This window comes from Labeo rohita, chromosome 21 (assembly GCF_022985175.1).
Source record: "Labeo rohita strain BAU-BD-2019 chromosome 21, IGBB_LRoh.1.0, whole genome shotgun sequence".
NCBI classification, from domain to species: Eukaryota; Metazoa; Chordata; class Actinopteri; order Cypriniformes; family Cyprinidae; genus Labeo; species Labeo rohita.
The window spans coordinates 6,107,503-6,124,728 of NC_066889.1; the positions used below are offsets into that span (position 1 = coordinate 6,107,503).

At 36.7% G+C, this 17,226-nt stretch overlaps 1 protein-coding gene across 1 annotated transcript in view; it reads left to right on the forward strand.

Moving 5' to 3' along the window:
• Positions 1–2,471: 2,471 nt before the first annotated feature.
• mntb (MAX network transcriptional repressor b) overlaps positions 2,472–17,226 on the forward strand; it is a 28,040-nt gene continuing 13,285 nt past the window's right edge. Inside the window, exons 1-4 of the mRNA XM_051093046.1 lie at positions 2,472–2,755; positions 8,686–9,361; positions 11,991–12,032; positions 12,374–12,485. Of these exons, the coding sequence (XP_050949003.1) occupies positions 2,683–2,755; positions 8,686–9,361; positions 11,991–12,032; positions 12,374–12,485 (903 nt within the window). The 5' untranslated portion in view covers positions 2,472–2,682. The remainder of the gene's footprint in view (positions 2,756–8,685; positions 9,362–11,990; positions 12,033–12,373; positions 12,486–17,226) is intronic.

The window sequence follows — 17,226 nt, forward strand, 5'->3', positions numbered from 1 at the left end:
ACATAAAATACAAGTTTTTTGGTGAGATATGTAAATTTTGTAAAATTTGCATCGCAGGGGCTAAATATCACATTACTGTGGTCGCTTCAACTCATGGACATGAAAAACAAGCTTGGCAACACTGGAAATAGATATAGTAGCTAGTGAATAAAATTGGTATACATAACAACAATTGGACTTACATATTAGAAGTGAATGGTTGATATCTGAAGCACATCCTTTAGTCAAGCCAATAGCCTCGTGGTTGGTGCGTCGACATATAGCGCAACTGCGCTCACAGCAACCTGAGTTTGATTCCAATCTCCTCCAGATTTTTTATTTTTTTTGGGATCTTTTGCAGATCCCATTCCCCTCTCTCCTCCCAGTGCTTTCCTGTTAGAGCCCTGCACTGGCCTCAAATATAGCCCCTAGCCCGATCCTGGCCCGAGATGCTCAGGCCCTAGCCTGGCCCTTGTCCGACAGCTTATCAGAATTCTCGGCCCGAGTCCAACCCGAGCCCGTCTTTTTTCCCCCTTCTCCCAAAAGAGCTTACACTAGCCTACTGTTTCAGCTATTAAAATAGTTCAGTTTTATATGTAATGGCAAAGTGATTATTTTTCGTTTCATGTTTTTATTAATTTAGAAAAATGTCTGAAGCATTTTTTTTGTTCGTTAAACACAGTCTGTTTGATCAATTTTGCCTTCTCAAATCATCACAACTTAAACACCTATAAATGTGCGTTTGTGCAGAGAGTGCAAGCTGGAAGCGATCACCGAAACAATTTAAAATATTCCATAATTTTTGCTCAAGACATGGAGGGTCTACTTTTATTTGTGTGCACTCACAATATCAACAAAATGCTGCGCTTTTATAAAATAAAGAACACAAACCAGCTTTCTGCGATCACAGGAGTGCTTCACAAAAATGAACCGAAACTCAATGAATTACCTTACAGACTTGATAAATATATCTATGGAAAGTTTTAAATTATTACTTAACAAAATAAAACAAATCGAAAACAAAAATTCATTCATTATGTAATCTGTAAAGATGCTTTTCTCTATAAAGGCGCGTCCAAAGAGGAAATGACGAGTCAGGACCGGAAACTTTATCCCTGTGACACTGACTCAGAAAACAATAGTTTATTAATAAATAATTCAAAAATCTCCTTACTATTTCCCCGACACATTCATGGTAATAACTTTTGCCAGTGCTTTGCGGCAAGCTTTAGCCTATTACGTGCGCTTGAACGTGGAACTGTTCTACACTGTAAAAAATAAAAAACACAATTTGTTGAGTCAGCTTAAAATAATTTGTTACGCTGCTGCCTTAAAAGTTCAGTCAACTAAAATAAGTTTAGTCAACTTGAAATGTTAAGTTGTTAATGTACGATATTTGTGTTTGTTAAACTTAACAGATGGGTAACCCAGCTGCCTTAAAATTTTAAGTTGATTCAACTCAAATATCTAAGTTGTCACTTAGTATAATTTAACATTTCAAGTTGAATAAACTTTTTTTGAGTTGACTGAACTTAAAATTTTAAGGCAGCTAGGTTACAAATTATTTTAAGTTGACTCAACAAATTGTTTTTGACAGTGTAGCTGTGCTGAAGGCGTGGTCGCTGCTGCCGACGGAGACACTAAACGCCTTCCGAGCCGGTCTCGAAAGTGAAAGTGAAGTTTTGTGTTGTTTCCACCAGCGCAGAATTTTTTTTTCATCACATAATTGGTGGATGTCTAAAATACAAAAATAAGGAGACGCCTAAAACAGGCCCGAAGCCCGACCTGCGTCTGAAATATGACGTGAAAATTGGCCCGAAGCCCGGCCCTAGGGGCATAAAAAAGTCGGGGCCCATCGGGCTCAGGCTGAAATGCAGGGCTCTATTTCCTGTTGTCTCTCTACTGTCCTATTTTAATAAAAAGGCATAAAATAACTATGCATTTTGTTATAATTAACAATGTTAGTGAGGGGGTAATTTAAAATACTAGTTTTAATTAAAGTCCCAGAAGCAAAAATAGATAGTAAGAGGAATAAATGTAAAAAGGCTTGCCATACACGGTCTCGCCATGCAAATGAGCCGCGTTCAGCCTTTAGCGGCTGCCCATGTGGACAGACACCATGCCTTGTTGTTCTCCACGCCCATTGGTTCCCTCTCATCGACATGTTTTAATCATGTGCAAATGTACTGCAGGGTAGGGCTACCGCGAAAACCCGGAACATGGATTTCGCAAACGTCCCACACTATTTCCTCCTTTTATGCTCTAGTAAACAACCGGAAACAAATTTGCACAGCCTCCATCGTGTCATATAAATCTCACCATTAAGTCTTGATCATTTATAAATACATTTAGATCTCATTTGAGAGATTACGTTCGGTTTAGATTCCCGATCCTATCGCTTAGCGTGACAGCGTGTTCTGCCCTACTTTTTAATCACTGGTAGTATGAGGGAGGAGTAGCACTGACGAGGGCGGACCTTGAACGGTATGCCTTTCGACTTGTTGTGTTTTCTGTTACTCCAATCGCCATCTTGTTGCCAGTGAAGTAATGTGTTTCTGATGAATTTCGGGAGCGCCCTGGATGTCTTATGACTGTCTTTGGAAGCCAGTGGATTATACTGTGATTTAACCCACCACATATATCTGCATCAAGGGCTTGCATACATTTGTTTTTTGACGGGAACGTATTGTATCGGTGTTCAAAATGAGTATCGATACTCTATTGGAAGCGGCCAGGTATTTGGAGTGGCAAGCCCAGCAACAACAGATTACACGTGGTAAGGCGGGGGGGAACTGGGTGATTGCATAGACCTACAGGATGAATTAGATATGTATGAACTGACTGGGATTTTACCCAGCAAATGGTATTTTCATACCGGCACACTTAAAGATAAATAACTACAGTTATATTTCTTAAAAAAAGAGTAAAAACAGCAAATCATCCTTTTATTATAAGCACTGCAAATACGAGCTTTGTGTCTGAATAGTAATGTCTAAAGGTTTGCACTGTTTGTAGGGTGCAGTCTTCGTGACTAGGGCATATTTCGCTCACTCGGTTTCCGGGTTAAATCCATGCTATATTTAGTGTGCTACTATACTCGCTCAATAGCGCTGCGGTGGGTGGGTACATTTACCCCGACAGATCCTAGTACATACCGCGTCGTATTTTTTGTCAGACACATAAAGTTACACGTTTCTGCACTTATATTGGCAGGGTAGGATTTTTAAAAATTATAGCAGCCACTTTTAACCACCAATTAATTTCTAAACAGCTTAGCTGAGAGTAGCCAACGTCGTTTCGTATTCGTTGGGCGGTGGCAATAGACCAAAGCGTTTTTACATAATGACATTGCCGAGTGGTTATCTCACTCAGGACTTTCAAGACACTGTGTGATTTTTCACCATCACGCTTTTTAGTTATTAACTGCTTAATCTTTTATTGTATTCCTATGCCGAAATTCCATAAAACAGGCAAAGCAATATTTTACTCGCGATTTATTTGTTCGCTTTAAACAGAGCGGGGGGCTTTTTGTTTCATTCTCGAGGTGACGTGTCAGTAAAGCCACACCCACAGCAAATACCGCGTGCTGAAAGACCGCCCTCTTCAACCACGTGCGCGCCAGACACCAACCCCCGCCCCCCCTCCCTCTCTCCCAGGTCACAACTGGGGAGAAAATAGGGCAACGCCACCCTCCCTCAATGCAGAAGTTATATAATGTGCATTTTTCATGCACATCCAAGTAAAAGCTTTACAGACTGATTGCTCTTTTCCAGACAGTTTAATTTTTTGGCACACAGATAAATAGGCTGTAGTGAAGTGCAGTTGGTATGTTTTTGAACATCTCTGCAAGGTCTTTATCTTTAAGGCTCCATTCAAATGTGCAAACTTTGCATGCACTTACAGTCTTTGACCTTGTACCAGATCTATAAAATTGCATGTAATATCACATGAAAGTGATACCCTACATTTCTTTTTTATTTGCATTTATAATGCATGTTTTTTATACTGTCAAACCTGCTTAAGCTTTCCCTTACTGTTTGAGCTTTGTGGACTTTGATTTTGAACATGTGTCTCTGACAGACTCTAAATAGTTAGTTGTTCTGTTATGTTTCCAAAGCTGTGCATAATTATGTTTAACAGTCATAAAGAGGTTGGTCAGATAAGTTTGTTGTTAAATAAAAAGTCATGTTTGCATTTGATTTTATTGTTCAAAATGAGTTATCATTGTATTTTATGCAAGTGCAGTTCATTGTGCTGTTCTGGACTAGTTTGTTTCAGAATATGTGGAAATGGAATTAAATTTTTGCTGTATGGTAGACATGAGGAAACTTCATTAGAAGGTTCCTTTGTCCCGTTTGCACAGTGCCATGTTGATATGCACACTCCTAAATCCTACAGACCACTGTAGTATATCCCATCTCAAGAGCTTTACATGCTTATTTATGGAGAGCAATAGATGACACTCTCATGAGCTGTTCAGAGCTTATTAACCTGGCTGTATAATGTTTGCACAATGACACAGTAGTGTTTGTGATTCCATTCCTAACATGCTGTATTCATTTCTTTTGTAGCATGTAAATGTCAAGAGAAATGGCATTTCGATATGTATTCGTCTTCTCCTGTTATATAACAGAGAAATATGCAAGCACTCAAAATATCGATCTCAGCATTCTTTATTTTTGAAGGCTTCTGAGAACATGTTTCACAGTCAATATTATTTTTGCTGCTGATGCAGGAGGATTCCCGCATGTTGTGGTTTGAACTGTATAGGGACGCTTTGCATCAGGTCACCCCTTTGTCTGCAGCGTGCTCGCAAGATTTTTCCTGCACAGGAATGTCTTGTGGTGCAAATGACAGTTTTGGCTCAAAGACTCCCTTTGGACAGCAGCCAGAATTCCTCCCCTCCTTGTATTAAAATTCAAACATCGATTTGAAGTCACAACTCCGACGCAGCTGAATATGGATTGATGGGCTAAACAATAGATCTGTCCATCAATCATGGAAATCGTCGTTCTAGCCTGCAGATGGTACGGCCCGGCCTCAGATTCCCCCACGCCAGCTCTCGGCTTTTCGTGCAGACTGCTGTGTGACGTCAGCGTGGAGCTGGAGACTAGGCAAGACTCTTACTGGGGCTTCTCTCTTAAAGAGACAGACTGTCCAGGACAGCTAGCTCACACCCCACCCTAATTTGGATGTGGAGTCATAATTTACTGCTCCTTATACCAGCTTTTCTTGTTTAAGATTAAAACTATAGCTACGCCGCAGGTTTTGAGCCCTGTTGTATGAATTTCACACACTGTCTTGATGTATTAAATTACTCTGTTACTCTGCAGCTTCTCATTATTAATTTACACTTCACAGCCACGAATGCTTCTTAGAGCAGAGACAGGCACTAATTAGTTCCATTACTGATCTGAAAATTAGTATTGATCTGTAGTATTGCTGTTTTATATTAGCTACGGCTATAATTTAGTTCACAAATGGGCCGCTGGACCACAAAACCAGTCATAAGGGTCAGTTTTTGGAAATTGAGATTTATACATCATCTGAAAGCTGAATAAATAAGCTTTGATGTGTGGTGTATGGTTAGGACAATATTTGGCCAAAATACAACTATTTGAAAATTTAAAGTTGTTCAAATTAAGTTCTTAGCAATGCATATTACTAATCAAAAAATAAGTTTTGATATATTTACGGTAGGAAATTTACTAAATATCTTCATGGAACATGTTCTTTACTTTATCCTAATGATTTCTGGCATAAAAGAAAAATGAAAAAATTTGACCCATACAATGTATTTTTGGCTATTGCTACAAATATACCCTTGCTACTTATGATTGGTTTTGTGGTCCAGGATCACAAATGTGTGTGCAAATATATATTTAACAAACAGAGCTATATCATTATAGCTGGATAATAAATAATAAATCACCCTTTGAAATCTGTGCTGTGAGCATTTATTTCAGGCTATTAGTGAATCGGGTAGCCACATCAGGGTATTCATAAAATGTGAATTTCATAAAATATATTTCAGTCTGAGGGAAATTAATGAACTGTAGAAAAGCATTTTTTATATTATATTGTTTTATTAAAGTCAGTGCTTATGGTAGATAAGCAATCTGTTACCATCCAAGCAGTAATTTTTATTTTTATTTTTTCAGTGGCCCAGACTCATGCGTCCAATTTAATGTTGAATTTTGAACACTGACCTGATGTTATTTGGTTGCAGCAATTGAAATTTTCTTTAATTTCAGAAGTATTTCATATAATTAGGGGTTGAAGCGGATCAGATTTGGTTGTGAGGGCAAAATATTTGGGGTATTTTGCATTTTTTGAAAAACCTACTTAGTCTTAGGTTTTTCACCCGATCAGAACCAAACCAGTGCAGAAAGATTCTCTGGATAGTGAACATCAATAATTATCAAAAAAAAAAAGTGAACTTTCGACTCACTGTTGCAAAGGGGCGCCGAAATGTTCTAAAGGGGCAGGGCCACTTTTAGTAAAATGCCTATAACTCCTGAAAGAAATTAGATATCTTTGCCAAAATTGGAAATCGGCCACTGGAGGGGTGATATTGCATTTTTCAAGGGTGCAAAACAGTGTACATTGTGCATTTTTTCACGCATACACTAGGGATGTTACAATTCTTAATATAATATCGAACCGTTCGGTACGACGTCCACGGTTCAATACGCGCTTGTGAATTGCAGTTTTTCGGTTTTGCATTTAAATAACTTCCTTGATTTATTTTCTCTGAATTTGCTGTATGTGTGTCCGTGATTTCACATGCTGAAATGAGGAAACGCTTCCCCGCTTATATTTGAAAAAGCAACACACACAGAGCATCTTCCATTCTAATGACATGCAATGATAAGCCTTTCTAAACCTGTAGTCCAACAAAAGAGTTATAAAAAAAAAAGTCGATTAGGAATGGCTTATGAAAATACATGAGATGGCTTAAAGAACATTATTGCAGATGAGTGTTTATTGTCCTTACATCATCGTCATTCAAAACGTTTAACGTTATATCTTGTTTTCATTAAGTTACAGCAATAGGGATGCCTTTATCCATATTAGAGAAGCTGGAACGTAACGTCATCAGTGATACTTGCATATGTGGATTTTTTGCACGAGGGCGCCCTCTGGCGTCCAGTTTGAATGAAACCAGTTCTATTTTTTAAAAATTGAAAAAATAATCTCTCTTAAAAGAAAAATTAAGTATACATATACTAAACCACGCTTTTTCCAGTGTACAGAGGATAACCGGAGTATTTTGTTAATTTGTTGCAAAAAAAAAAAAAAAAAAAACACTCAAGTGGCAAGATGTCAGAACTGAACCGAAAACTGTGGTTAAAAACCGAGGTACGTATTGAACCGTGGACTAACTGTATTGTTGCATCCCTAACATACACACAATATTTTTATCATATGATAGAAATCCTTATTCTGGACAATTTTGCCTCTAGAACCAATCAAATTGTTTGTTAAATGATTAAGAAGATATAAAAAAACTACTTTTGCTAACTAATAATTATTTTAAAAAATAAAATCCTATAAAGCCTAAAAAAAAAAAACTCAAAACTTCACAAAACCTGCTAAACACATGCGACAGGTGATTCTAAACAAGCTTGCAAAGGTTTAAAGGGACCCGCACCACAGCTGGTGCTATAACAGTCATAAACAAAATAGAAACTGTTTTTGATCTATTTGCATGGCATCGATTTTTGAACTGACACGCGCTTTTTGGTAATTGGAAAAAGTTGAAATTGGCCAATAATCACTAATAAGTCTGGTGAAAGTCTGCTTTGGCAAGATGTTTCTTACAACTTCAAACTAAATTAGTTTTGGCCTGATTTTGTTCATTTGTTCTTCATTGCTTCAAGCATATCGGAGCCTTAACTATGTTTCCATTCAAGCTGTGAATTTATTTGAGAAATCAGAATATTACAAAAACTGTGAACAAACCAGTGTTTCCGTCTCTAACTAGAATCTCCAGTTAGAGTCAAGAAGAAAATAACAGCGTTTCCATTAAAGCTGCAAATTTAATTTATGCAAGAAATCAGAATACCACAAAAGCTATGTGCTGATCAAGCAGTGTTTCTGTCTCTTTCTGATTAGAATCTCCAGTGAGAGTCAAGAAAATAATAACAGCTTCCATTCAAGCTGAACAAATTTAATTCATGCAAGAAATCAGAACACCGCAAAACTATTTGTGGATCACGCCGCGTTTCCATCCCATGTGTTCAAGAGAACAAAATGGTCACTTCTAAAAAATTGCCAAATATAAATAGAAACCGAAGCTGTAGGCTTTTTATTAAATTTAATGAATGAATTGTAGTCAAGAATGCACAAACAAAAAAACCCCTCTGACGATCTTCAAGTTCTAAGGTGTAAAAGCAACCAATCTTTAGTGAATTAATCACATGCCTCTTTTAATGTATTCTGGAAAAATTTGTCCACTGTGAGCAAATATATACTGTTTTTATTGCACATTTTGGAGTATTTATTCACATTTCTGTTTTCCGTGCAGCATTTTTTTATACAACACAGTTGTAGTGTGATATAATTAATTATACAGTGTATTATTCTCATTTTATACTCATATACTCATATTATACTCAAATAGCATTTCCAAGTTGTAGCCTTCATTTCATCTGTCTTTGTGCATAACGTTAATTTCTATCTGTTTTTTTTTTTTTTCTACAGAGGAGGAGGAGCGGCGAGAGAAGGCCCTGCTGTCCCGTGAGGCCGAGCAGAAGCTCTCCGCCCCCATTATCCAGTCTGTCCAAGTTAACCATGTGACCTGGGCCGAGGACATGCGGCTCGAGCCACACCGCCACCACCAGCACCACCCTCCGGTCCCGCCCCCTCCCCTCCCACCACCTGTTTCCATAGCTGTCATTCCAATCCCGGTGGTCCCTGCCAACCCTGCGGCCCCTCCCATTCAGACTGCTCCGTCCCTCCACACAGCCTCCCCTATACCAGTGGTCACACCCTTGGCCACAGCCCTGTCCCCACCAGCAGCCCCCCTCCTCAGCCCCAATGGCAAGGACGCCCACTCCCCTCCGCAGCAGCAACAGCAGCAGCATCGTCACTTGATTGCACATGTAAAAGCAGAAGCTAACACCTTGCCTCTGTCGAATAACAGTCCTAAGCAGCAGCCACAGCCACAGCCGCAACAAACGCAGGCATTGCTGCAACCCTATCCAGCCCCCATCATAGCAGCCCAGCATCCACCACAGCAACATGCCCTCCTGCCCCAACCAGCAGTACCCCAACCTCAGCCCACGCTGGCCCAGGGTCAGATAGGCCAACCACCCAGGGCTAATGGAGCCACTGTGGAAGAGCCGCGCAACCTGGATGGGAAAAGGAGACCTGGAGGGTGAGCCAAGTTTTGTGGCTTTATGCAACAATGCTGAAGAGATTTTTCAAAGTAGAGGACATCAGTACTCTAGGACACGCGTCTGTAATCGTAACCGAATGAAACTAGGTTGGCTATTTTGTTATGAGAGTGCAATTTTGAAAAAATAGGCTGCCGTCCTGTACGGCGACCCATGATGAAATATAACGCTGCCCCCTCAGGTCATCCTGTGTGTTTGTAGGTTGCAAACTAAATTTGTGATTTCCGCTATACTCATCCTTATGTTGTTCTAAACACACATTAACTTTGTTTTATGTGGAACACAAAAGGAGGTGTTTCGAGAACGTTCACACTGATGTCTTCCATACAATGCAAATGAGAATTAAGGATGTTAAGCTGCGAAAAAGCACCGTAAAAGTAGTTTCTTTAACTCTGTTGCTATATTCTGGAGTCGTATGTTATTGTCATGTGAGAATATTTGCTGAGACCTGTTGCAGCCCTTAAATATATTTTAAAATAATAAATGATGTGACCCTGGACCACAAAACCAATCTTAAGTAGCACGGGTATATTTGTAGCAATAGCCAACAATACGTTGGGTCAAAATGATCAATTTTCTTTTATGCCAAAAATCATTAGGATATTAAGTAAAGATCATGTTTCATGAAGAGATTTTGTAAATTTCCTACCATGAGTGTATGAAAAATAATTTTTGATTAGTAATCTTTTGATTAGAACTTCATCTGGACAACTTTAACAGTGATTTTCTCAGTAATTTGATTTTTTTATTGTTTTTTTTTTGTTTTGCACCCTCAGATTCCAGATTTTCAAATAGTTGTCTCAACGAAATCCTATCCTATCCTAACAAACCATACATCAATGGAAAGCTTATTTATATAACTTACAGAGTGAAGTGCAGCGCTGTGCTCTTTTACTTGCGAGCAGCCCATGATCCAGAGTTTTTAGTGTCTCGGATTGGCTCGGTTCACAAAAATAACGTGCATTTTAAAAAGCACCATGCACCAACCATCTTTCCAAAATGTTAATAAGTGCTCATAAACTGGCTGTTGTCAACAAAAGAGAAGCATTCAGGTCCCTCTGTGGCCCAAATAAAAGCTTGATAGTTTAACATTTGAAAATTAAAAAAATATGTAAACGTTAACCTATTATGCCCCTTTTAAACTCTCAGGTGTCCCCAGAATGTGTCTGTGAAGTTTCACCTCAAAGTACCCCACAGCTCATGTATGATATCATTTTGAATACGCCTCATTTTGAATCTTTAGTAAAAGCAGAAAAACGCTGTTTTCGTGCATGTCTCTTTAAATGCAAATGAGCTGCTACTCCCCACCCCCTTTTTCAGAATAGGACTGTGCCTTTACAGCTCGTACCTCAGATATTCTACTAAAAAGCATCTGTTTGTTTTTAATTTATGTCTACTGCAGTGAAATCATGTGTTTTAAAGCATATTAGTTTAAACTTCTGATATACAATTTTCCAAGCGCACATATCTGAAGCACACACACAAAAGCGGCTGTCACACAGCGTGTGAGTACTAAACTAAACTTCTCTTTCATGTCTTACTGCGCTTAAACTGTCAAATACACACAAGTTTATGTTAAAAACACAAGTTACAAAACAGCCAGTTATTTCTGTGAAGGTAAACAGCTGGGAAAGAAATCTCATGTTTATATTAGATCTATGTGGCAGCAGTGTAATATACAGTAAATAAATCAATAAATCCACTGCTCCTCTGAGGCTGGGACTCTAAATAGTGTTCTGTGCTCGTCTGTGCAGCCAACGACAGAACAGTTAGCATGCTTTGCTTGAACTTTTGCATGGTGTTAGAACTGGTACACCGTTGTTGCTTGCGAAAACAAAATGATGGTGGGTGGAAATGTGCAGATTAAGAGCTGGTAATATTATAATAACATCCACTTACTTTGTCACGTGGGGAGCAAAATGAGAAGGAGAAAAAGGCTTACCAAAACAGAGCTACAGGATTGTCCCTTTTCACATTTTTTTTGGGTTGGCAGATGGAAACAATGGAAAAAGTCAGATTTTCATGATATGTCACTTTTAAACACTATTTATTTATTTATTTATTTTTGTACAGTGGAATATTATACTACCAATATTTTAATATTTTTTGTTTGTTGTAGTTGTAGTAGTAGTAGTAATGATAATAATGTACAATAATAATCACATTTGTATATAATTACAATTTTTAGATGATTTGTGCAGCCCTAACATGGAAAACCTGGAGTTTTGTTTATTGCGTAATTACGTTTTTCCACCCAAATCGTGCCAAGTTTTGATCTGTTGTTCACATGAAGCTATCATTTGGCGTCGGAAAACTCATGGAACATTTTATTCATACTTTCATATCTTTTGTCTTTAGAGCTTTGTCTTTAAAACTCTACTTGGTGTTTGGTGGTGTCGTTGTTTGTGTAAGAGCTGCATGAAAAATCTTTCCTTTTGTGTTCCCTAAACGAGAAAAAATGAAATAACAGAAGTGAGCGATGACAGATTTTGTTTTGCAGTGAACTACTTATTTGCACACACATGCAAGAGATCATTATATAAAACGTAATGGGTAGATTTGTGAAAGTTTACATGTGGCCTAGAAACATATCCATTTTTTTTCCCGCAGGGCTGGAACTCGAGAAGTTCACAACAAGCTGGAAAAGAACAGGTGGGTTAACTTCTGTTTACATTTTTGTGTTTACTCATTTTGACAAATGGAAGCTGGACATATTAAGTCATTGAGTAGGCTTAATGTAAGTTATATGGTTGCTGGACCGATCACAGACACATTAACTCTTGTCGCTTTGCAATTAGTGCGCTATTTGTTTGTAGTGGCTTGAAGCCCTTTGCCCGACTAGTAACCACAGTAACAAATAAGATATTATAAAGCAATTGCCTTTTGACTTCTTCCATCATCAAAACGCTTTGCCTAAACATCTGTTAATACTCTGACTTGCTTTGCATAAAACGTCAGAAACAGAATGATCAGTGCTTTTCTTTCTGTAACAGACGAGCACATCTGAAAGAATGTTTTGAGACCCTCAAGAGGAACGTTCCTAATGTGGATGAAAAGAAGACGTCCAATTTGAGCGTCTTGAGGAGCGCTCTCCGCTACATCCAGGTAAGTCAAAGATGTGATTGGATATGAGTGCTATGCAACTAGGGTTTGATGAGCATCCATTAGAAGCTTCTCTTTCTCCAATGTTTTATTAATATAATGAATATATTTTGCATATTAAAAAAAAAGCCTATTTGTAGGACCATTAAGAAAATGAAAATATGCATATATATATATATATATATATATATAAACTGCTATTCAAATGTTTGGGTCAGTAAGATTTTTAATGTTTTTTTTTTTTTTTTTTTAATTTTTAAAGAAGTCTCTTATGCTCATCAAGGTATTTAAAATACAGAAAGAACAGTAATATTGTGAAATATTATTACAATTTAAAATAACAATGTTCTAGTGTAGTATACTTTAAAATATAATTTATTTCTGTGATCAAAAGCTGAATTTTTATCAGCCATTACTCCACTTTTCAGTGTTGCATGATCCTTCAGGAAATCATTTTTAAGTGCTGATTTATTATCAATGCTGAAAACAGTTTTTGCTGCTTAATGTTTGCTTTGGAACCTGTGATATTTTTCAGAATACTTTTGATAAATAAAAAGTAAAAATAAATAAATAAATAGAATTAAAAAATGTGAAAAATAAGATGACCTGTACATCATCTTATATTTCATATAATTGTTGACAAATATGATGCAGGGCAACACCTCCATAAATGCAGTTATGCCCTAAAATTCAAGATATTGATGCAAAAAAGCCTTTGTATGTTTTGTCTAATATTTATATATATGTCACATATATCTCACAATATCACATGGGCTTCAAGAGCAATATGACACGAGTACTGATTTTGTCCCGATCTATCATGAGCTTAAATGTGATTTTATACAACAGTTCAGTAAATAAGAAGTTGATATTGTCTTGTTTTAAACACAATATTATGTGTTTTGCTCAGTTTTGCAGAGAATGTATTACCTTTGAAGACATAGAATTGTTGCACGTCTCTGTTTAGTTTCTAAATAAATCTGCTTTTTGAATGAATCATGTGAATCAATGATTCGAAAGCCCATTCATAAAGAGAGCCATTTATTGAATGAATCGAATCGAATCGAAACTGAACCGAATTCCTGAATGAATCAGCCAAATTGAAATAATGAATGAATGACTCATAAAGACATTTACCTCCACCTGCTGACAGATAGAGTTTCTTATTTAGAGTGTCATTTCATTTAAAAAAAATAAGAAGAATAAAAATAAAAACATTAAAGGGATAGTTCACCAAAAATTTAATTCTGTCATCATTTACTCACACTCATGTCATTTCAAACCTTTCTTTTGTGGAACATGAAAGAAGGTATTTTGAAGACTGTTGGTAACAAAGCTGTTTTGGTTACCAGTGACTTTCATTATATGTACAAAAAAATACTGAAATGTTTCTCAAATTATCTTCTTTTACCTTCCATAGTTTACATAGGCCTAAATGTTTAATTGCAATAAATTCTATGCTGAATCAAAGAAAATATTTCTTTCTAAAGCTACAATTTGTAATGTCTACTTGATACTTTGTCAATTAACACAAAAATAGCTTTAAATAATCTTTTGTGAGTATTTTCAGTCAAATTTATTTTAAAATTAATTAGATTACTTATTAAAAAAACATATATATATGTATATATATATATATATATATATATATATATATATATGAAGAGTTTAGAAGCAAACGGTACTTCTGATTGGGTTCTCTATATATCACAGGTTCCAAAAACATATTAAGCAGCACAATGGTTTCCCACATTGATGATAAATCAGCATATTACAATGATTTCTGAAGGATCATGTGACACTGAAGAATTGTGTAGTGTCTGATGAAAAATTGACTTTGCATGAAACTATATTAAGACAGATATTTCACAATATTACTTTTTTCTGTATTTTTAAACTAATAAATGCAGCCTTGGTGAGCATAAGAGACTTCTTTAAAAAGCATTTAAAATATTACTGATCCCAAACTTGAACAGCGTTGTACATATTGTACATATATATACATATATATATATATATATATATATATAATATGATGACCCAAACATGTTTTTATCTGATTTACCTAGATTCACACATTAGTCCTCACTCCATTTGTAAGATAACTGGTGCAGACTGTTACGTCTGGTTGTAAAAGTTAATGTTTGAATACGAGGATTGAGTTTTGATTGGAAATGTTTTTCCCCTGACCTAAATTAGTTGGATGCCAACTTGAATTCCTAAAAATATTTATAAATAGTTTATTCCTAAAGCATATTGTATGGTAATCACAAATAAGTGTTAAAAACGATGGAAAATGTGTTGAGAATATAGTTTATGAATAGGTCACAAGATGGGGATTTGCAGTCCGTTTTCTCCTTATTCTCTCGCTTTCACCCTCCCACCCACATACGCTTCTCCACACATACTCTACTGGCAGAATTGTGTCATATGCATCTGCCAAAACATCCTGGGTCGAATTCTTCTCCGTGTGCGCTCATTATATCTTTTCCTTACCCTCTTCCCCTGTTCTTCTCTAACCAATAAGAGGTGCACTTCTGTTTTTTCCACTTGCCTTTTTTTCTATCCATCTGGTTTTTCTTTGCCTGATGTTCAAAAGCTAATGTGGAAATGTCACAGTATATGAAAAGCTTAATTACTCCATTTTAAATAACATTTTAGGATTGATTTAGGACAATTTGGTGGTCAGTGACAAGTTTAAGGCCTTAAAGAATTTGCCTGAATCAGAACATTAACACTGACGTAGATACAGCTGACATAAAAGCGCCAAGGTCACGGTCGATCATTTAATTCGTAGACCGCAGCCGCAACAATTAGTATAATAGCGCGGGCGGGAAGGTGACCTGTTTATGAAAGACATATCTTTGAGTTATGATCTCAAAAGCTGTAAAACCGAAGCTGGGGATGGTTATAAAGACACGATAAACACAAGCGAGGGAATGTGGGCCGCCCGCTCGCACGCTACTCTCTTCTGCAAGCGCCGTTCTCCAGCTCTCTCCCTCTACCCCTCCCTCGCCTGCTTTCAGCCTGCTCCCGCGTCCACGTGAGGCATGAGCACATGGTGAGCGCGAGCCCGGTGACGTCAGCCGCTGTTCTGTGCTGCTAGTCCTCCCCTCCCTCTCGCCCTCAGCGTGCTCACGCCAGACACACACATGCCGACCGAAGCCGTTTAAATCTAACAATGCATCTCGAAGCGCTGTTGCAGTACATGATGCATGCTTGTGTGAAAGTAGGTTACGCTACATTGTTTGAGTCAGTTGTTTTTTCTTGTCTGGGCAGTAGTCCTGTGAATCGTTGTAACCTAGGAGACCACTGCAAGCAGAGCTGGTTATCAGTGATCGGCAGGGGTCCCTCTGTCTGTAGATTAAGTTTCTTTACCAATTCTGTTTTAGATGCAGTCAAATGCTGTCTGCGGGTTTAACCAGGCATGCAGTGCTTGTTTTACGCCCACTGATTGTGGAGCAATGTAACAGGGACAGCAGTGATGAATTTTCAAACAAGATGATATGAGTTACATGATCAGTTCACAGCTGCAGTGATGTACCGGCGTCATCAGGGTTGATTTATGGCTGTCCGATATGTGTTTTGTTAGGTTGATATTTTATTGCATATTTTATTACGCATAATTTACTCTAGTGATCAACCAGTATATTTTATTTTCTTTTGGTGGCTGATATGATATAATGCTTATCAAATTATCAATATTATCAAACTAAATAATGATTAATGAAACATGATTGCTGAAATCAAACAAACCTTTAGAGTGTTTACTCAAAACTTTATAAGTAGCGTTTATTAATTATTGACAATGTTTTAAAAATTGCTTATTTACTATTGAAAAAAAAAGTGCTTTGTAAGAATGCACTTAAGTGCAAACTGAATGTAATGCTTTCAGACAATTAATCACGTCAATTGCAATTAAAAGAAAATGTATTGTAGTTTAAATGTATACTGAATGCAGTTACCTAAAATTTCATAATTTTGCTGTCTTTGAAATATGTTTCAAGTTTACTGTCTGCATTTATGGTAAACTACAATATACTTTAAAGTAATTTCTTTTGAAACTTCTATGTGTTATCTACATACAGTTGTAATTACATATTTGTAATGATTTTGAAATTTAGTACATTTAAAATGTATATTAACTTTTAAATGTAATATTTTAGTATTTAACACACCATAGTTGAAGTATAAATCAAGTATTTTGCATGTGCTTTAGTATGTTGGTTTAAATCTCAAAATAAGTGTACTACTTTAAAGCACAACAAAAGATTATTAAAATAATGATATAAAATGTACTTAAAAGTATAATGATTAATTTGGTGTGACTACATGAGCACTATGAAATCCGGTTTATTTTTTTCCAAATTCCATTTTATTTTTTCCATATTCCGTTTTTTTTTTTTTTTTTTTTTTTTTTTTTCATTTTAATATTGCTGTATTCTGTTCTCTTTTTGTTTGTTTGTTTGTTTTTTGTTTTAATTTTTCTAGACTCTATGGTTAAATAAAAATGTGTAAATCAAAAATAGGGCTGCACGATAAATCACATGCGATTGTCAGGCGTGTTTAATCAGTAAAGCTTTGATTAGTAGTAAATATCCATCACATGTGTTCAGCTGGAACGGCAATTAATACACAGAGCCATAAATCACTGACAAGCTACGCAAAATCACGCTCATGATCTACTACTAATCAAAGTACCGGCTTTACTGACTAAACATGCCTGACAATCGCATGTGATTTA